The sequence below is a fragment of the Cyprinus carpio genome, chromosome B24 (genome assembly GCF_018340385.1).
Source record: "Cyprinus carpio isolate SPL01 chromosome B24, ASM1834038v1, whole genome shotgun sequence".
NCBI classification, from domain to species: domain Eukaryota; kingdom Metazoa; phylum Chordata; class Actinopteri; order Cypriniformes; family Cyprinidae; genus Cyprinus; species Cyprinus carpio.
Window position 1 is genome coordinate 2,004,294 of NC_056620.1, and position 27,340 is coordinate 2,031,633.

At 35.9% G+C, this 27,340-nt stretch overlaps 1 protein-coding gene across 5 annotated transcripts in view; it reads right to left on the bottom strand.

The window, feature by feature from the left end:
• The window catches only part of LOC109070279 (partitioning defective 3 homolog), a 455,709-nt gene that overhangs the window by 85,266 nt on the left and 343,103 nt on the right, over positions 1-27,340 (bottom strand). For 4 of the 5 annotated variants that reach the window (XM_042751639.1, XM_042751638.1, XM_042751637.1 and 1 more), the window contains one exon: positions 7,585-7,857. In XM_042751639.1, the coding sequence (XP_042607573.1) occupies positions 7,585-7,857 (273 nt within the window). Of the gene's footprint in view, positions 1-7,584; positions 7,858-22,142; positions 22,284-27,340 lie in introns of all 5 variants that reach the window. The other variant, XM_042751640.1, reaches the window with a different exon arrangement.

Here is a 27,340-nt window from a genome sequence, read left to right on the forward strand (position 1 = left end):
ATCATGTGCGTCAAAGAGGTGACAGTTTGTTTCATGCTCCTGAAATATCATTCTGCGTGACACCGACAGCTCTGAGCTCTGCACTCCACTCCATACACAGTGGAGACATCCTGTGATTGCCCGGTTAGGTTCAACTATGGGTTAACAGGGTTATTATCATTAATGGAAACAATTAAATATTCGTAAACTGACATGAAATTAAGTTTTAAATAAACTACCAAACTAAAATACATCTTCATAATTTAAAATAAAAATGGTCCAACACTGGAACAAAACAACATAAAACAACACAATATTAATAAGACTAACTAAAATTAAACTGAAAAATAAAATGTATTTCAAATTACTAACAAAAAATATAATAGTATACCAATGATACTAAAAATGACTCTATAGTAAAAGATCTTTAAAAAATATAAATAAACAAGTAAATACATAATAATAATAATAATAATAATAATAATAATAATAATAATAGTATAAAACAAAACACAAAAAAATAAAAGGAAAACATGAAACAATAAATAAATAAATAAATAATAGAACAAAAACACAAAGAGCAAAACATAAAACAATAAATAAATAAAACAATAAATAAATAAATAAATAAATAAATAAATACATACATAAAAACGTTCACTGTTTATAAAATATACTAATTAGCACATTAACATTAACAGAATTATTATAGATAGATAGATAGATAGATAGATAGATAGATAGATAGATAGATAGATAGATAGATAGATAGATAGATAGATAGATAGATAGATAGATATTCAAAAGTTTGGGATCAGTAAGATTTTGTAATGTTTTTAATGGAGTCTCTTGTGCTCATCAAAGCTGTATTTATTTGATCAAAAATACAGAAAAAAAAAATTAATATTGTAAGATATTATTTAAATTTCTAATATTGATTTTCTGTTTTAATATACTTTAAAATATAATTTATTTCTGTGGTCAAAGCTGACTTTTCAGCATCATTACTCCAGTCTTCAGTGTCACATAATCTTCAGAAATCATTCTAATATGATGATTTATTATCAGTGCTGGAAATAGTGCTTTATGTTTTATATATATATATATATATTAGGGCTGGGAGATATATCGAACGATATGATCATGCGTATCTAGTCAGTAAAGCTGGTTCCCTGATAAGCGCTAAATCGCCATCACCTGCTTTCAAATGGAGCGCCATTTAATAGACAGAGCAGTAGTTCACTGACAAGGTACGCAATATCGCGTTCATTATCAAAGACGAATCGCCTTCATTCATCTTCGCGATATTGCGTACCTTGTCAGTGAACCGGCTTTACTGACTAGATACGCATGATCATATCGTTCGATATATCTCCCAGCCCTAATATATATATATATATAAATATATATATATATATATATATATGAGGAGGATATGTTTTGAGAATGCATGTGAAGAAGGAATCAACACAAACTCAGCACACCTGAAAAAAAATGATAAATAACTTATATTTTAAAATATATTAAAATAGAAACTGTTATTTTAAATTGGAATAATGTTGTACATAATAAATGATAAATAAATTTTATTTTTATATATATTTATTTTTGATCAAATAAATACAGCCTCGATGAACACAATAAACTTCTTTAGAAAATATAAAAAAATCTTACTGATCCCAAACTTTTGAATGGTAGTGTATATATACATAAACAAATAAAAATACATTGAATAAAAAAATAAATAAATAAATAAAAAAAAAGAATAAAATAGAATAAATAAGAAAAAAAATCGAATAATAAAACTAACAATTATAGTGCGACACCTAATGAAAACTACACCTAAATAAATTATCAAATAAAGATTAAATCTCTCTTTTAATACACGTTACAGGTCTTACTGAAAATAATTGGTGCATTTTAATAAATTTTTTTATTTTATTTTTTTGTAAAAAAATTTGGTCACCTTTTAATTATTTTGTTCTTTCTGGATCTAATAAATTTAAGGCTGACATCTTATTTTTCAACCACCTGCCGCATCATTCCACGACCCAATTAATGTCTAATGGATGAATCAAGTCTTTTTTCACAACCAGATCCACTCAAAGACACACTTCTGTATGTTTTGTTGACTGAATGGTGGACGCCCAAGTACTCAACAGTACAGCATATTGAGCGGCTGTGCTTCCATCCCTAATAACCTTGTTTGGGCTGGTATCAGATTGATCTGAAATAGCGCGACTCAGGACTGAGAGACGTGAGGCTCATTCACAGATCCTGAACCCGCTTCAGCTGCCTCTCATTCGATCAGAAACGACGCTAATAAAGCAGGAGAATCTGGATAATGGAGCCTGGCTTCGGCGCGACTGTAAAACAGACGAGAGCGGTGTGTTCACTAGCCCTGGTCTTACAAACCTTTTACAGGCCAGAGAGCCACGACTCTCCACACTTTACTGCCGCACTGACCTTCGACTGGGGCGCTGTTAAAGGCAGACGAACCGGACCCAGACATTTGGTAATTGTCTGAGTGTATTTATTCAGCTGCAGGACGGCGAGATAAAAGAGGTTTTTCTGTTTCCGCTGAGGGTTTTCGCCTGAACGTCCTCTTCTACTGATGCATTTTTGGCCAAGAAGAGAAACATAAAAATGCTTTTATTGACTTTATAGACACGGGTTGTTGCTGCATCGACAAGAAGTAGATGAAATCACATGCAAATGTGAACAATACCAGGCTACTTACTGATGGGTGGGATGCAAGAGGCTGATTTAAAAAAAAAAAAAAAAAAAACAAAAAAAACCCTATCTTTATCATACATAAATACATAAATAAATATTTATTTATTCATTCATTTATTCATTCATTCATTTCTTCCCTGCATGCAACACACTTCGGCTTGTATACTATGATGACACCACAGTATTATAATATTTCATCACATAAAATTATATAATATAATATTATATTTTATAATATATAACATACTATAAAAAATATCATGTAATATAATTACATAAAATACAATTAATTACTTTGAGTATCCAATGTATCCAGCTCATATTTCATCCAATAAATTAATAGATACATTTTTATAATATATATATAAAAAATACAATAGAAATTCATATTTCATCCAATAAATTAATAGATACATTTTTATAATATATATATAAAAAATTGAATACATTATATTATTATTATTATATATATATATATATATATATATATATATATATATATATATATATTTATTTATTTATATATATATATATATATTTTTTATTTTATTTTATTTTATTTTAATGTTCTTACACTGCATGCAACACACTTCGGCTTGCATGCCATGGCGGCGCCACAGTTTTACATCACTGAAGCCTGTATCCAATAGACTCCACCGCACTATAAACAGCATCCAAAATCATCATGGCGTCACCTTTTTAATACCAATAAATCAATGGCATGTCTATTGGCTGTGGCTAATGCACTTTGGAGGCCTTGACCAGGCCAACAAAATGGATATTTATTTGAACCCGCTGGAAAATTAACGACGCATTCCTTCAATGCATTTCCTCTCTCTTTTTCCATGCAACAAGCCTGAAACGGCACGCAGGTCACATGGAAGTCAGCAGATGTGTGGCCACCTCAGAGTGATTGGTGATGCTAACAGTGATATAAAGATAGCTGGGGAAAGAGAGCGAGTTCCCAAACTCAAATCTCCAGTAAACAGCAATGAAGGAGGAGGAGGGCTGTGTTACGCCAGTCGCAGATTTAGCCTCCGGCGAGTGAGAAATACGCTGCTCGAGGCTACAGCGCACAACATCGCCTCTGTGCTGTGAACTCATCGACTGACTCTCAGGACTCAGACTGCATGTCAAGAGCTTTGAGCTGTGAGACGCTGCCAGTGAACTGTAAGTGGGACAGAAGTGTTATGAGGCTTGAGGCTGCTTAACACTGCTCAGAAGAATGCAAACAGGGTTAACAGTGAGCCAACAAACAGCACAGCCACTGGAGTCAGTGTTTGTTAACTTTTGTTGAGGGAGCGCGAACACGCCTGAACATCTCAAGCTGATCCTTTGAAGAAGATTCATGACGTTCTAGCTAGCAGATACTCAATAGATGTAAAACAACAACAACAACAACAACAACATCAACAATAATGATGATGATAATAATAATAATATGAAGAAGATTCATGACGTTCTAGCTAGCAGATACTCAATTAATAATATAATAATAATAATAATAATAATAATAAAGGTTAATTGTGGTTGATTTTACTTTTTTATTACCATAGTATTATATCATTTCAAATGATTACTTTGAGTATCTGAAAATAAAATAATCTCATGGAAACATATCCACATCTACTGTAATTTCACCCTAAAAATGTAAATATATAAATAAATAAATAAATAATAATAATAAAGGTCAAATGTGGCTGATTTTGCCTTTTTATCATCGTATTATGATTATGAAATATATTATCTTATAATAAAATAAATACAATTTAAACAAACAAATAAATGAATGAAAGTTTTTTTTTTTCTCCCCCTAGTGCTATGCCAAATTGACATAAAAAAAAAAGAAGAAGAAAAAAAGCTAAAATAAATGTCAGAATATTAAACCAAGTATTGTATGTTTCTTTTGATTTTAGGAAAATAAATGAAATATGACTTTTCTACACAAGCTTCTCTGCTGCGGATACAGGCCTCAGTGGGCGGCTGTGATTGACAGAATTTGAACAGACCCTCGCTGAGCCTTATCCACTTCCTGTTCGGTGCACTTTAGACAGGAAATCCTCTACAATGCTATCTACAAAGAGATGAAATTTATTTTCCTCTGCGACGCTTCTTTAAGAGAACAAACACTTAAACGTCCAAGAAAACAACTCTGAGAAAATCTGTGATAAAACTTTTTCCACTCTTCCTAATAAGCTAAAGTTGACGCTCGCTTTATTCCAGGAGCCTGACACGATGAAACTTCTATAAGCTTTCATTTAGAAATGCAAATGTTTGTTTGGGCTTTGTTTTGATTCACGGAGGGAGTCGGGATTTTCAAATGGAGTGATGTGACTGTCTAGAATGTGAATGCATTACGCCGTTCATGCAGATTACAGCCCTCGCAACCAAACGCCAATAAAAGTGTGCAATTTATTCCAGAGGCGCGGCAACAAATATCACAATGTATTTCACAAAGGCTTGCTTCTAAGTGATATGCAAAGCAGTGTGAAGCTCCAAACTGGCTATTTAAAATATACACAGGATGATTTGCATGTAATCAGATGTCAAGCAGGTACATTTGCGACAAGGCTTATAACTTTTCTGCTTTCTGAAATACGCATTTTATTTTTATTTTAAAAGGAGAGAAGATTCAGCAAACTGCACTCTCTGTTTAAGACCTTCCATATGCAACTTATGGTTTAATAAACATGTGTTTATTATAATGGCGGGGTGTCAGCGGCCGGTGGGAATGCTCCTGCTGGGACAACAGCAGTTGGTAACCTAATAATCCCCTTCCCATTGCATCCTGGGAAAGGTCACACAACCTGAGTGACACCTGTCAATCACTGCCTCTGCTTCACGCCGCTGACGAGCCAATTAACCACCGCCGTAATAAACCCACAGAGAGTAATTACTGTTTATGTCAAAGACACGCTGGCCTTTAGTAGCATTTCCATAACTTACCACTAACCATTTCATAACCACATAATTCTTCAGTGTGAATACCGAGTGACTTTCCCTTAGTTTTCAAACACTGATGGATGTTTATTGGTGAATTTGTCATAAATACCATAAAACAAGCCATGAATCTGGAAGCTGGAGAACAGCAGCAGCACAAAGTGAGGCCTTTTGGAATATATTGCTTCCGTATCTCAGAAAATACTCTCATTTCACCAGAACAGATGTAGGTCAGTCCTCTGCATCAGATATTCAGAGTCTGTAACACACTGACATCAACACACTGAAACAACTCCTCAACTCTTCCTGAAGACTCAAACTTCTGCAGCTTTTAGTCCATGTCTACATGCTTTGATGCCATGCAAGTGAACTTATAAAAGATTACAATTTTCAGCACAATGTTTCTCAAAAAAATAAATAATAATAATCATCCTGTCCACAGTGGCATATGCATTTTGATCTTCCTAAATATTAACCCTACCAACTAGTTGCAATAACTAGAAAATCATGGTTCTGTTGACCTTAAATGCAAACTAAAAACTAAAAGATGTTGGGGGGAAAGAAAAGTGCATTCCACAAAAAATAAATAATAATAATAATAAAAAAGTTTCTACTTAAAAGTATAAAGTCCTGTTTTAATGTTGTATGGTTCCTTTTACACTCCGACACAAATTACTATATCAATGTTTCTGGAGTAATAAATTAATAGTAATAAATGTAAACAAAGGTAAACAAAGTGACCCAAACTTCCTGTTTCTCCTTTTGAAAAAGAAGTGTGCTTAACTGTATTAAAAGTGTACTTGTAGTGTACTTCAAAACTAAAAAGTATAAAAACAAATAAAAATAAAATAAAAAAAACCTTGGTATAATATGAATAAATTAAAAGGTCACTTAAGTGTATTTAAAGAGATATTTGACTGTGTTTAACACTTAAGTACACTTTTAAAAAGGTTTATATCTAAGAATTTCAAATTAAAAGTCTTACTTTTAATTGTGCATTTTAAATCATTGTTTTAATAATCTTCGTCAGTACTTCTTTTAATGTGTTGACTAAAGCACGTGTAAAGTATGTACTGTAGTGTTTTATTCAATATTACATATGACGTTCATATATTTTAAATGTACTAAATTGCAATTTCATCAAAACACATGTGTATTACAGACATATTAAATGCATGATATACAAGTTTCAAAATAAATGACAGAATATTTTAGATTACCATTTATGTTTGTATGAGATGTTTTTTAGAATATTTTGTTTAATTTTTTATTTAAAAAAGTGGGTTGAAGAAGTTTTTGGTGTAGTTTTTAGTTTTATTTTGATTTTTCTTTCCCTTAAAAACCCAGATGAATTCAGAGATTCTGTGCACGTTGATGGTGGATCTGACATGATCCGTGATAATATAAGAGCCTGCTGGTTATTAAAATTTCCCATCCAGAGAATTATCAATGATTTACCTGTGCTATAAAAGCAGCCGCTGGGACTCAGGTGAGAAATCTGATAACACTGTTTGTTTGACTTTCTTTTTTTTCACACTACAAAGGGTGGATGAAAACAGCTTTTCATTTTCCAAACTTTCATACACGAACAAATATAAAAGAAGACTGCACAGAAAATTATTATTTTTTTCTCAGCACAATAAAAGAAACTTCAAAAGCGTTGGTGCCCTTCACCCTATCCAACCTTACACAATAAGAAACATTTGACAGCGAGAAATCACACTTTAGCTTGCATTATACAAAGCTTTGGAAACACATAGCCAAGGTTGCGTGTTTCAAGGCAAGAACATTTCAAGGCACGTCATTGTCCTGTTACATCAGCCAAGTATTACTTTACTGCCCTGACAAACACTCAGAATCTCAGTAAGAAAAGCAGGCTGTGCATCACGTCGCAGTGATTCTGAAGGAAGGGGAGCTGTGAGATCTTACCCGTCTGCAGATGGTGGGCGTCCGTTGCGGGGCTTGTTGACCTGTGCGTAGAGAGCCTCTAGGGGCAAGGCCTGTTCTTGGGGGCTCTGTGGACGCTCTGGACCAGGGTTATGGCTCAGGTCCATGCAGCTGTCTAGGGACGAGTCCAGAGAGCCGATCCCGGCGTAGGTGTGCTCCTCGTCGGAGCTGAAGGTGCGGTTGATGTCCTGGATCTCAGCGTAGTCTCGCTCTCTGGCCTGTCGCTCTCGGAGCTCCCTGGTCTTCGCTTGAATTCTACAAAGACAAAACATCAGTTGAGGTTTAGATGTGTAGTGCACACTCAAGCTCAATTTCAACATCTCTCTTTTCACATTTGAGTATTTGGTTCCATACTGTCATATACAGTCATGGCCAAAAATATCGGCACCCTTGGTAAATATGATCAAAGAAGGCTGTGAAAATTAATCTGCATTGTTAATCCTTTTGATCTTTTATTTAAAAAAAAAATCACTAAAATCTAACTTTTCATTGGATAATAAGAATTTAAAATGGGGGGAAATATCATTATGAAATAAATATTTTTCTCTAATACACATTGGCCACAATTAATGGCACACTTTTATTCAATAGTTTTTGAAACCTTTATTTGCCAGTTTAACAGCTCTAAATGTTCTCCTATAATGCCTGATGAGGTTAGAGAACACCTGACAAGAGATCAGAGACCATTCCTTCATCCAGAATCACTCCAGAGCCTTTAGATTCCCAGCTTCTCCTCTTCAGTTCACTCCTCTCATTTTCTATAGGGTTCAGGTCAGAGGACTGGAATGGCCATAGCAGAAGCTTGGTTTTGAGCTCAGTGCTTCTCCTTTGTGTTGTTTTTGAGGTTTGTGTATTGATTATCGTACGGTTGGAAGATCCAAACATGGCCCATTATAAGAGTCAGTCACTTACTGATTTTTTATCTGTTGGTATTTGATAGAAAACATGATGCCATGTGTCTAAACAAGATGTCCAGGACCTCCAGCAGAAATATAGACCCACAACATCAAAAATACAGCAGTATATTTCATTGTACACATGGGGTACTTTTTATCCAGTTGTTCACCAAACCCATCTTGAGTGTTTGCTGCTAAAAAGCAAATTTTTTAGTTTCATCTGACCATAGAAGCCAGTCCCGTTTGAAGTTCCAGTCGTGTCTGATAACTGAATACGTTGGAGTTTGTTTTTGAATGAGCTAGGAGAATTTTTCTTGAAACCCTCCCAAACAACATGTGTTGATGTAGGTGCTATTTGACAATTTTTTTTTAAGGTTTTCTGACCCCGAGACTCAACTTTTTTCTGCAGTTCTCCAGCTGTGATCCTTGGAGAGTCTTTAGCTACTCAAACTCTCCTTCTCACCATGCATTAGGACAATATAGAGACACGTCCTCTTCCACGCAGATTTATAACATTTTCTGTTGACTGGAAATTCTTAATTATTGCCTTGATGGTGGAAATGGGACTTTTCTTAAAGTCACTTCACTAATTTGTGAAACTCGATTATCTTTTGCTGCACATCAGAAATATATTCTTTGTTTTTTCTCATTGTGATGGATGATTAAGGGAATTTGGGCTTTGTTTTCCCTCATATTTATATTTCTGTGAAACATATGGATAATTTCGTGTTCATAATCACCCTGGAGTGCTCAAAACTGTGAATATGAATGGGAATATACTTCTGAGATATTTTACTCATAAGAATTTCTAGGGGTGCCAATAATTGTGTCCAACGTGTATTTGAGAAAAACATTAATGTCGTAATGATATTTCATAAATTGATCTTATCCAATGAAAGGTTAGATTTTTGTGATTTTAAAAAAATAAAAGATCAAAAGGATTAACAATGCAGATTAATTTCCACAGGCTTCTTTGATCATATTTACCAAGAGTGATGATATTTTTGGCCATGACTGTATTCATGTCATTAATGTGAGTACCACCACAGCTGTTCAATATTGTAAATAAGTGAAGCCAGAATAACTGTTATTTTGAATCCACAATAATGTTTCAATTTATTAATTACGTGACACTCCCTTTTTTGTGTGTGTGTAACATCAACACTGTATACTGTATATAAACACTGAACTGACTTGAGCTTTTGTTATATTTGAAGAGATTTAATTCTGTTATTTTTCTGTTTATTACTATGAGGCCACTTTGAAACACTTTGTATAAACTGTTATATAAATAAAAGTGATTTGACATGAATTGTATGAATGTAATAATTCACTCAAAGATGCATGATTAAAATTCACAGATACATTATAGAATACATCTATTTTATAATGAATATGTTTTTGTTTGCTTTTTAAATGAAAATTTATTTTGATATATCTTGGGGGACACAATCTCCCCCAAAGCATAAAATGACAATTACTCAAAATAAAATATTTATATTTTTTAATATATTTTGATATATCTATAAATTAAAAAAAAAAAAAAATATATATATATATGTTATATATATATATATATATATATATAATATACACACACATTTACATGTTTATTTATTTATTTATTTATTTATTACTAAAATATGTACATTTGCATGTTTTAACAATCCAGACTCTCTGTTTCACCCCATACTCTAGTGTGAAAGTGCCCTGTGGGTTACACCTTGGGATTCATTTCCAGCTTTGTGAATCTGCCCTCAAACAGCACCATCAAAAGCAATAGCAGCAAGTCCGTCAGCAATGTATAACATTTATTACAGCCATGAAGAGCTAAAGCTTTTATGTGCAAACGCAACAAATTGTAAGACAGACCTCTTGGTCTTGTTGAGACTCCCTACTGCACGGAGAATCCCTGAGCTCAGGACCCCTGCTGGCATCACGGGCTGCTAAACGCCTGCCAAGCCTGCTTTATATCTAGAAGCCTTTCACTACTTCTGGACTCCTCTAAAAGGAAAAGGAAGCGAGACCGCTGAGGCCCCGTTCATTTGAGCCTCTATTTCTAAATCGCTCATGGTAAAGGTTGCGGCCCCTTCCTTGAAGAAGCTTGTCAATGCACAGATTCCCTAAAACAGCCAGTGGGGAACCTTCCCAAGAAGAAGGGAGTGATTTCTTCTTCACATCACTCTGATCTTCCGCCAACCGCCTCTTTCTGCCTTCCCTGTTTCTCAGGAGTTTTTCAAAGCCCAGGCCTGGTGGGCTGAATTGGTTTTTTTTTTTATAGAAGACATGTTTTTTTTTTCTAAGTGCCGTTGAGGGAAAGGAGATCCTCAGGAATGTCGGCAGTGGAAGAAGAGGAAAGGCTGGTGCGGGTGGGGGAAAGGGTAATGTTGGTTTAGGTTTGTCTTTGTTTTTGGTACGTCTCATCAGATCCAGATGGGCTCTGGGACTCCAGGGATGCCCCATCACAAAAACCTGAGCATTTTTAAGTGTTTAAGTGCCCTACCTCCTCACCACCCCAGGTCAGAGTTGACCTCTGACCCCTGACATCTCTCTGTCATTTGTTTGATTGACAGCAGTCCCGGGCCAAGAAGAGATGTCGGATTTTCCCAGCAAGACTGAATGTTTCCACACTTTCTCATAAGCCCGATCTAATTTACCAACAATGAGCGTTTTCTCTCTGTCACAGGCTAATGCAATTACAATGCCACCGACTGTCTCTCTCTCTCTGCATTCGGCTTGAGGAAAACCAATTGGCCGTGCTAGAATTGTGCACATTTATGACTCACGATAATAGTCTGGGAAACACTTGGAAATCAACATCAGCATATTTTCATGTGTTTGTGCATTGTGGGAATTTTAATTTCCCTTTCTGTTTTTATCCTACCTTTCGGTTCATCGGGCTCATCGCTTAAACCATAAGGATGCACCGAAATATCGGCTGATAATCGGTATTGGCCGATAAAAACTGCTTCTGCCGATTGTTTAAAAACAGTTGATCGGGGCCGATTATATGCTGTCAATCAAAGCGTGTCAGACTGCAACTCATATTTGTGTAAAGAAAATGCCTCTCGTGTTGAATTTAGGGCTGTCAAAATTAACGTGGTTATAACGCAACAGCACAATCACACTTAAAAAAATAACAGAACGCAGTTTCTGTTTGACTGTATGAATTACTCATGGCTCAAGCCAGGGTTGCCAGGTATGCGCATTTTTCCCTTCACCAAACATTATTTGTAGCGCAGCTCCCATCCATTAATTGCAGCTTTGTGTTTTGTTTCTGCAGATTAGAAACAAAGTCTCAGCTCTCAAATTTGGTTCATTAAATGTAGCGTGATGGATCGCTGTAGCACCACCGTTCAAGTGGAAGTGTCTTCAAATTTAATGCAAGTTGTTGTGCAAAATAAACATGGATGAATGTCAAAGGTTGTTGAAAGACACAGTACAACTTACTGAAACACATTACGTCTCAAATAGTTTTATATCCACGGAAAGATGTCAATAAAACAGCATGTGAACAATATGCCACATAACATTTACCTCAGGAAATTATCAGTGTTCACAGTTGGTTAGTTAGTTACAAAAAACACTAGGGAGAAGTTTATTTACTGTCAATTATATATGTATGTTGCATACAAACGTTTCATTTTAATTTGAGTGTGATTATTATATCGGAATTTAAACTGCAGTTGAATATACAGCAATAGTCTGGGCTCTGATGTTAATTATAACCTATAATAGTACAGTAATGTACCAAATGAGAGGGTTTCCTGTAGAGTTTTGCAAGAAAATTTCACAATTAATTACAAAGAACTGGCAAGTAACACGTTTAATTAAACATGAAATTATGAAGTAGAAAAAAAAAGCTGAAAAAATAATTTTCTTGTAAAACATACTCTAATGATCTTTGGTTTATTTACATTATTATTATTTTTTTTTTTTACAAGTGTATCAGTGGATGTCATTCTGAATAATCAGCTATTGGAGAAACATAGCATCAGTGCATCTCTAGTTACAAGTTGTTTCTTTTACATTTGAAGGTTGATATCTTGTGCTGGCGAGGCAGCCGTCCACCTGCTGTCCACTTAAAAACTGAGGTCACCTCGCTGCCAGTAAAAACTATGTTATGACAAGTTATGGAAACTCAATAGGAGGACGAGGCCTCCGGCACTGTGCCTATAATGGCCAAATCAAATCTACGAGAGCGCTATCTGTGTTTGAATGAGGTAATGAGCACACTGAAGTAGAGGTCCAGTGTAACCTGCCCCCTGGAGTACCAGACGGAATCTCATTTAGCGCGGTGGCCTGGAGATGAGAAGTGTGCATGTGGTTCTGTGTGTGTTTTGTGTATGACAGAAGACACTGGTCTGGCCTATGAGATTCATTTAACACCATATCCTATAACCAGCCACGATGGAAAATCATTGCAAGGAAAGACATTTTGTTTGCTTTATATTTTTATTGTGGCTCAATGGTAGATCCGTCAGCAGTGGAGTGTTATTTTATTATTATTATTATTTATATACTACTACAATGGTATATCTTTTTTTTTTTTTTCAGTTTTTATTTACATTTTTAGTTTTTTGTTATGTGCTTTTCATATTTTTATTTTTATTATTTCCAGTTACATTTTCTTGAATTTGTTATCTTTTTTAAACAAAAATAAACTTAATTTACTGTTTTTAATGATATAATATAATATAATATAATATAATATAATATAATATACTGTAATATAATAACTGTTTTTAATGATATAATATAATATAATATAATATAATATAATATAATATACTGTAATATAGTCTAATAATGAAAATCAATGTGTCTAAATTTCATTTAAGTTTTTGCTTTTCATGTAATATTTATATTTTATCTTTATTTCAATTACCAAAAAAAAAACAAAAAAAAAATCTATATTATATCATCAAAATAGTTTTAGTTCCTGATTGTGAACAATTAAGAGCAATAAATAGTTAAAATTAGTACTATTAATGATTTAAAAAATGCAACATAGCCCAAAGTTCATTATAACTGTTTATAGTTGCAACATAATGCAGCAACTTGTTGTGTTTCTTAGAAATATACATTGATTCTGACTGGATGAGGACATTTTGAAGCCAGATGCATGTCCTACTTTGTATAATAAACAAATGAAATATAATTATTTGTAATTTTGTGACTTCATGCAGCATTTCCACTTTCCGTGAGGACAGAAAAACGACTTTGCACTCAAAACTTCACATTAATTAGTCAGTTTGACATTATGAGCATTATGGGGTAATCAGTGTCTGTGTGTGTGTGTGTGTGTGTGTGTGTGTGTGTGTGTGTGTGTGTGTGTGTGTGTGTGTGTGTGTGTGTGTGTGTGTGTGTTGAACTATGACCATAACTGTGTGTGTCTGTGCCTCAACTTCTAGCTAAACCTGTTCTGAATTCCCTCTTCCACCTTTAGTTCATTACACAATTAATGGTCCAGTGTGGCGTTAATGCAGGACACAGAAACAGCTGCACTGAGCACATTATTACTGCTCTCGTTTCCCATTCCTGCTTTCTTTTCAGTCCTCATTAATTTTTCAGGTTTTTGTTTAGTTTTTTTTTTTTTTTATTTTAAAAGTTATGTTATTGTATTGTATTTTTTGTTTTGTCATGTCATTTATTTTTTTTTTTTTTTTTATTTTTACTCATGCTTAACGTGATTTTATTTTAGTCGAAGAAAATAACTTTTTAGTTCATGTCAATGAGCAAAATAACTTAAATGTAACAGTGAAGTTTCAGCATAATTACTCCAGCTCTCAGAAATCATTCTAATATGCTGATTTGCTGTTCAAGAAACATTTATGATTATTAGCAATGTTGAAAACATATTTAATAATCATTTAGAGTTCATATGCAGATGATCAACACAAAACAACACATTGTCAAACAACCTTATCTCCTAAAATAACACAATGGTATACTGAAGTATTAGCTAGTTTATAATGTTAGTGACTGGTTTGTGAATTCTACATTCTTTGGAAAGTCTTTAATATTCGTTTATTTTTTATTAGAGACCTTCATCTCATATGCCTTTTCAGCAAATTTAAAGATCACATAATTGCTGAATCCCCCCAAAAAGGCTCCAACAACGCCTGCAGTGAACTTCCTGAGACATCATTCACAAAGTCACATGACACAAACACACAGAAGACTGATGTTATAAAAGTGGAAGAGCAAAGAGAAAACATTATCAAAAAGTTGGCATCAGGGAGAAAAAAAAAACTCTCCAGAGAGCCGCGATAAAACAACAAAGAGAGAGCAAATCCCTCTTTGTGACTTTCTGGGCTCAAAGCTAATTAGTATAGATTGCTACTATTGTGTGTGTGTGTGTGTGTGTGTGTGTGTGTGTGTGTGTGTGTGTGTGTGTGTGTGTGTGTGTGTGAGGAGGTAGAAGAAACACACAGCAGAAAGAAAGATAATAATGTTGCGTTTGCCTGTCAGGATATATTTAGATGTAGATGTAACTCCGTCTACATGTCGTTATCTGCACCAGAGCAAGAAAAACTGAGTGTTAAACTAATGAAGAGTTTGATGCTGTGATTAGCTCACATCTGTCCAGAGCATCAGCGTGTGTGTGTGTGTGTGTGTGTGTGTGTGTGTGTGTGTGTGTGCGAGGGAGGCCGTTATGGCTACATATGTGTCGTCATGGCAAATCCAGGGTTGTTTCTAGGAAACAAGCGAATGCAGAGAAGCAAAACTCTTTCACAAGGCACAAGTTGGCATAATTCAAAAACAGCTCATTAGATGCGATCCGTCCATACCGTAATGTCATGCAGGATGATTTATTTAACAATATCTGAGCTGAAACCTATCCAGAGACGCCGTCAAGCGTGCAGTATGCACTCCGTCCCGCGAGGTCAAAGTGGACGGTTCGGGGAGGAAATTAGTCATTGATCACAGCCTGATATAAACACAAGATAAGGACTGAGAGATTTATGAACTTCTGTGAAGAATGTACAAGGTTCTGCTCTGTGAGTAAGAGATGGAGGAGAAGTTTGGAAGTGAAGCGAAATGTTTTGAAGCGAAGCACGAAAGATCACACTCCGGTCCGCCCGCAGCCCTTCCTCTCCTCGCTGAATAAATCACACTGTTTATCTTACGACACCGCCAAATTCCAGACAGACGCAGCCAAAGCACTCCCTCCATATGTCTAACGATGTTTAATTCAGGTTAGAGAGAGAGCGAGATGTTCACATCGATGGCCGCAAGGCAGATCTCAATATATACACGTGTAAATAAGGTAACATGCCAATAACCATCTGTGTTACTTGTAAAAAAAATATACGCTTGTAACTTAACTATGCAGGCGATAACGTCCTCAGCCTCCAACCGCATGCATATATAGCTGTTAGAGGAATATAAAAGTAATTACAAATATAATCTGGTCTACAATCAGTCCTGTGATCTGCCTTTGAACTCTGGAAGCTAATTGGTCCAGTCAAGCGGTGAACTGTAATAAAAGGCTCCGCAACATAATGAGCTCGTTTGACAAAGCAGAACAACAATGCTAATTATTTTATAACAAAATTACCACTGCAACGCGAGGGGAAAGATCAGCTGTGATTACGAGTAACACACATTAATGCATCGAAAGATGAAATGTTGAAAAACGTATGGAAAGCCAAATGCAATCCTGGGAAGAGTTAATGGAGAAAGAGTTGCAAAACCGCTGACGGAAAATCAATTAATAAATCAAAGTAATAAAATGAATGAATGCAGCTAAAATAAATACTCACAGGCCCACTGTTCCCCAATGTACAAACACAATGAAGTTCACATGAAATGGAAGAACACAAAGAACAAATATAGAGTGGTTCATAAAGTTCATATTATATTATATTATATTATATTATATTATATTATATTATATTATATTATATTATATTATATTATATTATATTATATTATAGCTATTTAGTAAATAAAGATTAAAAACACCAACTTGCTAATTACTTTAAATGCTGTTTGTATGAAATATTTATATATAAAATAATGAGGTAGAATTCTGCATTAGTACAGTTTACCAGTGTTGTTATTGCATTCAAAATAGATTTTGTCACTCAAAATAAAGTTAAAATAAAAATGGAACTATTAGATGAAAAACCTAAAACAAGTAAGCAAGCAAGTAAACAAACAAACAAACGGTAAAAAAACATGTTGCCATGGCAACCAACTGAACATACTAAAATGACTATAATTAAAAATGGAATAAATATAAATAAAAAATATTAAAATATCCAGAAAAAAAAACTAATAAAACTAGACAAGTAAAGTTTGTGAACAAAAATAAATAAATAAATAAATAAATGACAAAAGTACATAATTAGATAATATAAATATTACTAAATACCATAATAGTATATAAAATACTAAATTAATCTCATTATCCACAGCAATATATATATATATATATATATATATATATATTTTTTTTTTTATGTATGTCCTATTAAATGTCTCAGCACATCAAAACAATATAAAATAAACACAGTTATTTTTGCAATATTGTATCGCATCAGTGCTGAATGATATCCAGTGTAATGAGATGAAACATAAAACACAAACATCGATGTGGGGTTGTGGGAAACACTGTTATTGTAGGTCTTTGGCTTTGAAAGTTGGCAATGAAGTGCGTTCCAAACGTTATTTTCGATCCCCATCCCTGTGAACCTTCAAAGCTCATGCTAAGGGCTAAAATAAAGAGGAAGCTAGCTGAGATATCCGCTGTTGATTATAACACTGCCTTTAAAGTCTATCAGGAACCCAAACAATCTGGGGAAGTGTCGCTGGAGAGTGGAAAGGAAGTCAGGAAGACAGAGGTGTGCTAGTCACTGATTAGCCACTAATGGAGCCAAGAAGATAAGCTAATAGCCATGCTAATCTACTTCAATGAAGAATTTGGATGGGAAGAGTTTACCAGGTTCTCATAATGTTTGCATTGGGCATTTTTGCAGTGTGTACAAAGACATAAAGCCTGATCAGCCAAGTGTAAATACACAGAGGAGGATGAAAGAGACTGATATATCTTTTTTGCTGGCGTGGTAATTTGGGGCCTACACACTCCTTCCCATGCACATGCTATAAATGGCCCCCTGCCATGGTGGTCCGCTCAGTCAGGTTACATATGGTGGACAGGACTGCAGCCCTGCAACAGGCATAAACAAGGCCTCATAATGGTCACCATGTTCCTGCAGAAACGCAGGCGGGAGCTCCAGGCTCTGCTGAAGCCCTTGATGAGGGATGAAAAAATCGGTTTGTTGAGGACTATCGAAGGATGGGAGGCAATTGGGGGGGGGGGGGGGGGGGGGGCACACAGCTGCTTACAATTTACCCGATTGTGACAAAAACAAATGCCACTGATGGCAACACTTCATCAGCTTCACTCCAAATCACACCCGCGAACAGCAGTGCTGCTTCTGAACAGTTTCCATATTTTTACCCCATATTTTTTTATTTATTTATTTGTTTTCCTATACGTGATACAGTGGCTCCCAAAAAGCCGTTTTTAAAATTGTATTGCAATTACTTGTAACCAGCTGGTCTCAAGGTCATCTGGTCCTCATGTTCACAGATGAACCCTAGAACAGTAACCACGTTACACTAGTGATTGACAATCAATCTACTGTTATTTTATTTCAAACTTAAATTTGTCCTTGAAAAAGTGTGCTTGTGCTATTTGTCATTAAAATAATTGGCTGGATATTTTGATATCTAGTGCAAAGACGTTCATACATTTTTAAGAGTGCACAGGGTGCCCAAATGCTTTTTGCATGTATGCGAATACACAAAACTAAATGAAAATTCTTCCAATTATGACTTCTTTGTTGAACTGAACATAAATGGGCAACATATACTGTAGGCTCACTGGGAAACTGTGCCTCTACTGTGCCTACATTTTATCAAAACTTCAAAAACATACCAAAACTGTACATGCAATTCACTGCAGTTTGTAGCTTAAATGAACTCTAGCGGCAGTAAAACCAACAACTTCTATTCCTTTACAGGTTATTGATTAATTAAGACTTGTTTTCACACAGTTCCTTGCAAAATACTATGTTATGAGCTCAAAACACTTTTACTGTAGTGCATGATTTGTGAACCAATACATTTGATGTTTGCATCACATAACCGGAGCCATATGTATGCCTTTTTTTACACAGTAAACTTGCTTAATAGCGCACCTGGTACAGCATTGCACCTGCAATATGGAGTACTTAGATATTAATCTTAAACACAAGTCATGATAAAAGAGCTCAAAGACTTGAAGAAGCCAAATAAGATGGCATGCTACTAGAGCAAATGTGTTTTTTGTGTGTTAATATATTGGTTAAGTTTATCGTAGGTTTATTTCCGAACATGACATAGTGCCGCCCACCAGAATTTCATTCTGAACTGACACAGTAAACATGTCATTTATCTGTTTTTGGGAACATTTCGGGAAAAAAACATGAGATTTGTGGCACCCACTGGACATTTGACTTGGAAAGTGCTATGCCTTTTTTTACACAGTAAACTTGCTTAATAGCGTACCTGGTACATTTTTGAAAGTGAAATGTTTTGTTCCAGTGAGCTTGTGAATGGGGCACAGAAAAAGACAAATAAGCATGCCATGTGCATATTCAATTCAGATGCGTTGAGACATTTTCACACAGCTTTTAATCAAACAAAATGCGCCAAGTTTGAATAGTTGGAAGTATAAAGTTTGTAGAGCAGAGGAGATATTCAGATATTTAGCCAAAAAAAGACTATTCCTCATCAACAGCTGTTTGGCTTAAAACTTGAAAACATACCATTCTGACCGGGAGAGGATTTAATTTTTCCTGAAATCACTAGTTTATATTACAGCATTGGACTAAAACTTACTGACTTTGCCCACACAGGGTTTAACAACTTCGCCAAAAATCAATCAAACACTCAAAAAGAAAATAAATAAATAAATAAATAAATAAACACAAATATTTTCTTTGGAACTGATTGATCGTTGACCTCATTGAGGTTTTTTTTTTTTTTTTTTTTTCAATCAAAAACTGAGGTGGATAAGCTCAGATCAATAAGGCCTATGATCAATCAGCTCCAAACTAAGAAACACAAAACCTGTGCTAACGGAAAGAAAACGAGTTAACACAAATATACTCAACCCAAGATTTGGTAAAAATATAGCAAAATGAGAAATTAGAAATAAGACTGATTTATTTTTGACTAGGAACACCAAATTAGGTAAAAGATTTTTAACACAGAGCAAGGGTTGCATCATACCAGCTACTTTTGTGTTCCTGTGGCTCAGTGGTAGAGCATTGTGTTAGCAGCGCAAAGGTTGTGGGTTCGATTCCCAGGGAACTTATGTTAGGTAAAAAATGTTAGCCTGAATGCACTGTAAGTTACTTTGGATAAAAGCATCTGCTAAATGTAAATGTACTTTTATGGAGATGTTTGGGTTTTTTTTTAAGCTTTTTAGAGAACCAGAGGTCAATATGATTTTTGCAGAGCAACAAAGCTACTTAAAGGTTTTTTGTTTGTTTGTTTGTTTATGTAGAGGAAATGATGACACAATTTATACATTTGGGTGTACTATTCCTTTAATATCATGCCATTAAGGACTAAAACTAACAGCAGAAAATTATTCTGGAAGAATTAAGTCATCCAGCACATACGCAAGCACTTCTGAGTCAAAGATGAATTTCATAAACATCCTTAAGGGTCAGGTGCGCTAAAAAGCGGGCTGTGCCCTCCCTGCCAGAAATAGATAGGCTAATGGTGGCACGTTATGAAAATTAATCTAGCCAACCTTTGCGCTGCCTTCTGCTTCTGCATCACTAAAAGCCCCTGTCAAAACGTCAAGTCGAATTAACGATCGGTCGTGTCAGGAGAGGGCTGGCTTTGGCCGCGGCCCATCTCGCGTCCTCTTCTTCCCGGAGCCCCGTGGCTTGTTTTAGCGCTGCTGGATACATCGCCTCCAATAGCCATCAGCAGCACCTATCACCTGATCTATAATTTCATAAGTGTGTAGAAACGGCCTTGTCCCTGCGCCTCATATAATCAATCAAAGCCCCTGCTCGCTCACACTCACGGCTGTGTAACCTGTAGCACGGCGTGTAATAACACCCCTAAAAATAAGGCTGTAATTGATTTTCTGAGCTGTCAGTCTCCCTGGTGAGAGACTTTGAATATCGCATCACCACGTGGCGGCCGGGCAGATTATTATTATAACAGACCGATTTCCCTCAAGGATTTCCTGCTCAAGGAAAACAGCAGAGGTGAGAAAAGAAAAAAGAAAGATAACCAGAAAAATAGGAGCAGCAAATTGTAACTAAACAATGCCGAAAAGGGCAACGTGGGAAATATGAAAACCTTCCAAAAACAAATACGGACAAAACGCGAGCAGGGTTTAGCGAACGCCATGCAGCTGGCCAACACTTATCTCCTGACGTTCCTGCTGGTTTTCCTGCCTCTGAGGGCCCGAGGTGGTAGACGTACAAGAGCGGGGCCCTGGAAAGCATGCTGTCTTTGGGGCAGAGCTGGCAATGTGTTGGGCCTGCAGCCAAAGCCTGGTTCCCAGCCCATAGTGGAGAGTGTCAGAGACAAGACAAGCGCTTAGAAATGGAGTTCAGATGTTGCTTTGAGTGGACGCAGGCTTATTGTCATCGCAGGGCCTGAGCCATGCTTCTGCTAAAGACCGCGTTGTGCCTATTGTTACATTTCAATTATGCAGCATCATCAACAAAGGCTTGACAACAAAGTTTGTTTGTTTCGTGGCTGGCTTGGGATTATTGTTTGTTTGTTTCGTGGCTGTATAGTGTGAGGGCTTTTTTTTATGCATATATATTTTTTGAAATGTTTATTAAAATGATATTAATAAATTTATTTTAGGTTTTTTTTTATTTAGTTATTTATAATATTTTTTGCTATTGAAGTTTTTTTTTGCTTCTTTTGAAAAGCAGTAAATATAGCAATTTTGTGAAAATGTATTAGAATTTAAAAGAGCTCTTTTCTATGTGAATATATTTTAAAATGTAATTTATAATGAAGCTGTATTTCCAGCATCATTACTCCAGTCTTCAGTGTCACATGATCTTCAGAAATCATTCTAATATGATGATTTGCTGCTCAAGAAACATTTCTGATTATTATCAATGTTGAAAACGTTGTGCTGCTTCATATTCATATTCATATTATATATAAACCCATATTTCTATTTAAAACGGCTGCTCTGCTGTTACCCATCTTTGTGAGACGGAAAATATCATCTGCCTAGAAACAACATTGCTAATCATTTAAGAGACAGGAAGTCCAAATGACAGTAACAGTAAAAACAAAAACAAAACACCATGCCTTTCATTCAGTGCCTCACTAAGGGCCTCCATTTAATCTGCAGCCCAAAAGAAGCTCCATTATCAGGTTGGTTCCTTCCATTCAGCAGCACAAAAGAAACAAACAATCCATACGTGATCAATTTAATGTACTGTTATAAAAGCTCTCAACCATTTGCACCAATGACATCTAAGAGCTTTCCCAGAACTTTTACCTCCCCGGACCCCATTTACTTAATTAGACAGCTTGCTAATTTCCCGGGCAGTGGTGGTTAATTGAGAGGCTTTTTACGGGGATGGGGACGCAGCCGTTTGGCTATTTTGATAGAGCCTCATTCTCTGCATCTCCTCCTCCGTGGCCTGAGCTTCCTTCATCTTGCTCTTGCTGGACCCCTTCCGCTCCATCTTGTCCCCTTGCCTCTCATCTTTGCGGTTTTTGCTGAACCTGCAGCAGCAGAGACAGAGTGTGGGAAGAATTCAGATGGACGGTTTGTGTTTAAGGTGGTCAGACGAGTAAACCGTTTTCTATTTCTTTCTTTTTTCAATAAGAGCACTGGAATACCTAAAGGAAATTAAACTGTCAGAATATTTGACACATCAAGGAAAGGAACGGCCAGGTTTGACAACATATCCCTTCACATTTCCACAAAAAGACTGCAATATAAAGAGTACGGTATCATCTTATCTTTAATAAGACGTAGCAGGTATCTTAAATAACACTACTTTATGCATGTTTCTAAATGCAGTGAAATCAAGTTGCACTAGAAACTTTGACAATAATGCAGCTATAATAATAAATTGAGCAACAGTGCAGCTTTATGGACTCAATTCCAACTTATTTCACCAGTAAACAATAAATAAATAAACTCATCCATCCATCCATCCATCCATCAATGAAATGAAATGAAATTAATAAATAATAAAATAAAATCTGAATATAAGTGGAGCTTTTCCTTAATCTGAAATGTCTTGTGTTTGTTGTAAAGTGAGGGAAACTAAAATACAGTTTCTAGTGTTTATAATTTTTGTAAATGTTTAATTTAATTTATCAGTAAGTTGCCTATAATTCATTGCGACTAATCCTTTTCTTCCTCTTCTTCTTTTCTTTTCTTCTTAACACTGCAATTTTGACCCAGCGTGACTTATTTTACTTATTTGTTTTTTGTTGTTGTTTTTTTTTTTATCTTACTAAAATTGGCTATATATTAAATATAAATTCTAATATTAAATTATATATATAGTTGTGGGGGGGGGGGGGGGGGGGGGGGGGGGGGGGGGGGGGGGGGGGGGGGGGGCATTTGTTTATTTATTGTTTTGGAGATCAGCATTCAGTCATGATCACGATCATAATCATTAGCAAAACTCTGGCAAAATTTCAAAGCCAAAGAAGGTCCATGGTCAAACACTACTTACTTAGGGTTCATTTCCAAACTAAACAGCATTATTTTGGTAAACGCAGTGAATGTACCTGTTCAAAGACAAACAAGCATGAATCTGATACACAATTGGTGTGAGAAACACACCCCTCATCTGAAATTCCCAATTGTGCAGATTCCTATTGAGAAGATTCCTTGATCCTTGCACCACAAATGCTGTCGGTTGAGCTTAATTTCAGAATATTCCTTTAATTGGTCTGATAACATGATCTCTAACCCTGGTTGGCAGTAACTTTGTTAAGGAATTAACAGGAAGTGAGTAAGCAGGGCTTTAGAGATAAAGTTTTGTATATAGGCCTATATATATGTGTGTGTGTGTGTGTGTGTGTGTGTGTGTGTGTGTGTGTGTTATCTGTCCACACAGACTAACACCCGACTAACTTCCTCAACCATTGTGCCTTCCTGATTCAAATCTTAAATCGTTACACTGTCCAGCCTTTGGACAGGATGTGGTACAGACTGGCTTCTCAGTCAATGGAACAACACCGCGCCATTATCAACAGCTGCCTTTGGGATCCGAGGTCTCCGAGGCATGTCTGTGATGTCATTTCCTGTGCACACTAATAGCTTCGGCTGGAGGGAAGATGCGGATTGTGGTCCGTCTTCCAGTCAAAGCAAGACTCTTAACATACATTTCCAATAATTCTCTGAGAGTTTTATACGTGTACAGGATTACTGGGGGCGATAATCAAATTTTGTACAAATAAAGCAATAACAGAGAGTGTGCAAATCTGTGCGGCGACAATATGAATGAGTGCCTCCAATAAAACCACATTTCCATTCGATGAAGGAAATCATTTTCATTGACTAAGTTGCTTTCTCGCGACACCTCCATTCAAGAACGAATGTGCATTGATTATGAAAATCATTTGATTACCAAACAAAAACTCACTTCAGTCAGCGAATGGATGTGTGATGTTTCCCAGAAATCCCATTTCTACAGCTAACTAACCACTGTTACCCCATTTTTATTTTCTTAACTCTATCGCCAAGGTTCACCGAAGACCACGAGAACACAAACTCAACAGAATTACCTCAGACGGGTTGATGGAGAGCCACCGGACTGAATATATTCATGAGATGGGGAACTCTTTTCCCCAAATATGTTTATTGTTCTACTTTCCACGGCCCGCTCCGGCGCTCTAATGACCCTCAGTCCTGCACAGGATTGTGGGAGACATTCTCTTTTGGTTCCATAAGCTTCGAAAAGCCAAACTTTCGGATACTGTACATTACCTGATTAATTAATCAACAAATGGCCGGGGTCTAGGTGTAAAAGTCCGCCGCACGCATGCTAATATCAGCGAGGCTCGATATATCACTGCTCTCGCTGACAGCCCACCGCACATCTCAAGGACTTTTTCATTAACTCTCCTTAAATAATCTTCCTTTTCAGCACGTCCCTCTCTTAAAGCCACACGTGGAGAGATATGCCAAGGATTTCAGATAATTAATCTATTTCAAACTTCTAAGGCATGCAAACAAGTACGGTCAAACGTGACTCTTTGGCTCTTTCAAAGGGTTTCTTTTGGGCTGACAGCAAATTCTTTAACCCTTACAGTAAAACTCCTGCGGGAGTTGACGTCAATTCGTGGATGAAATGGGCCGAGTGCACTGTGTTTTATTCATCTCCACAATGCCTGAGGCTTGAAGCGTAATTGTCATTAACAAATGGAGAGACTCTGTAATGAACTTCGTGACTGGGTTGTATTTGATGTGCAAACAGTACTTCTGTGACCTGTGGGTCTCTCAGTCCACTTCGTTCATTTTGCTAAACATAGAAAGTAAAGTAATATGCTCAGACACGTTCCCTAGACCTCACATTGAGAGTTTGTTTTCACCATCAAACATCTTTACAAGAACCTCAAGAAATGGCTTGATGGGAAGTCACTAGTCGGTAACAGGTCACAAATTGAGATACAATAATTTAAATATTTAATTATAAATTTGGATTTAAAAATGCACAGACTATAAATATGATTTCTGACATTTGCTATCACTAATTAAAATTCAAACATTAGAATCTGTAATAATGTGTTGTTTTCGACTTACACTAGTAAGTGTTTGTGCTTAACTTAATTATAAGATTAGTTAACTTTAGTTTAGCTGAGTAGGATATTTAAGTTGTCTCAAAAATGTTCAACTAATTGCAGCAGCATTTTTTACAGTGTATGCCAAGATACAAATAGTTTGGTTGGTTTTCCTTGTGTATATCTTGTAACAGTGAATTCTGTAAAATTCTAGGATATGCGAACCAAGATAACAACATGAACCAAAATAAATAAATCTCCAATTCTGATTTTCTGATGTCTTTAAATAAACCAGAGCCAGTTCTTTTTGCATTCACACTGAACTCACATCTCTTTTGGCTCCACCCACTATCCATTCACATTGTGTTTTTGCAGAATCCAGAGCACTTGGTATTATTAATTATCCTACTTTCTTCAGTTTCACTCAAAAGACATTCATCTCATTCTCATTCATATATCAGTGTTTTTATTATTAACTATAACTCTAAAAACAAGAACTAATACAAATTTAAGAGCACAAACAGTTACTAAAACTTAACATTTCATAAAAACTAAGAATATATGATTCTATATTCTATATTCTGAATCTGAAGAATCAGAATACAAACGAACAGATCTGAAACAAACAGGAACAGCCTTGACAGCTCAGAGCAAACGATCTGTACAATCCCTAATAGCTTCAGCAGTATTTTCTTGCCTATTCTACACAGAAACAGAACAAGCTGAATGGCGGTGACATAATTAAGTGGTAAATGAATCAGAGACCACACAATACACGGAGACAGTGTTCTCTGTCCTTTTGTTCTCCAGCTGAATGAGCTTGAATCAGTGCTATTGGTTTTGGCTGGCACTGTGTTGGCAGAGCTGGCAGTGAGACGGGCCGTCAGCGGGTCACAGTCAGTGTCACCCGTAATAACAGCTGAATCTGAACTCAGCAGTAGGTGAACAGTCTATTTGTTTTAAAAGCTGTTTGCTCGGGCCCTCGGGTCAGTTTACCACTCACTCACTCACTCGCTCACAGACTCAAAGCATCCCACCGATCGCACAGGATTCTGCATTAGTGATACAGCACCCAAAGATACAGTCACAAATCAGGCAGATTTACAAACTTACAAAGGCTACTGTAGCAATGACCTAGCAACTTCCCACAACACCTTAGCAACCCCATAAAAAAAGTTACTGCTAGCATGGTATGGTAAAGTTAATTATAGCATGTAAAAAAAAAAAAAAAAAAAAAAAAAAAAAAAAAAGAAATACTAACTAATATCTTACAAATAAAATAAAAATATATATATATATATAATATATATATATATATATATATATATATATATATATATATATCTAGCATGGTATGGTAAAAAATTTTAGTGGGTTTATTTGTATTTAGTAAAATAAAACACACACACATGAAATAATAAATAATATCATACAAACACACACAGCCACTGACTTCATCATAAAGTGTGGTCTCCAGTATCCAGAGCACAAAAGTACAGTTTAATGGGCCATCACTAAGCATCTCTCCCCTCTGTTACTCTGACAGCCGTGAGTAATGAGCACCCAAACACCTGCCGGCTTCAAACACACACACACACACACACACACACACACACACACACCTGTGCAGGAGAGAGAGAGAGGGAACACTCCACCTCACACTCACCAGACATACACTTACACACGCGTGTTTGTTTTTCTATCACGGCAGGAACTCCCATACACTTCTGCTGCTTAAACCAAACACATTATAATAACTACACCCTTCCCTACAGCTTCTGCCATTTCTTACATGTGAACCATGTTCCGAACAGCACAGGAATAGTGTATTTACACACTACTCATACTATTTTTGTACTATGTAGTAAGAATGCTATGCAAATTTAAAAGATCAAACAGGTATTCAAAAGAGAAAGTCTGTATACTGTGGACTCTCCTTGAACTTCCATTATCAAGAAACTGATTTTAACTGATCTCCTTGACTCATTATTTGACTGAACTACCTATAGTTTAGACATATGTGACCCTGCAGCACG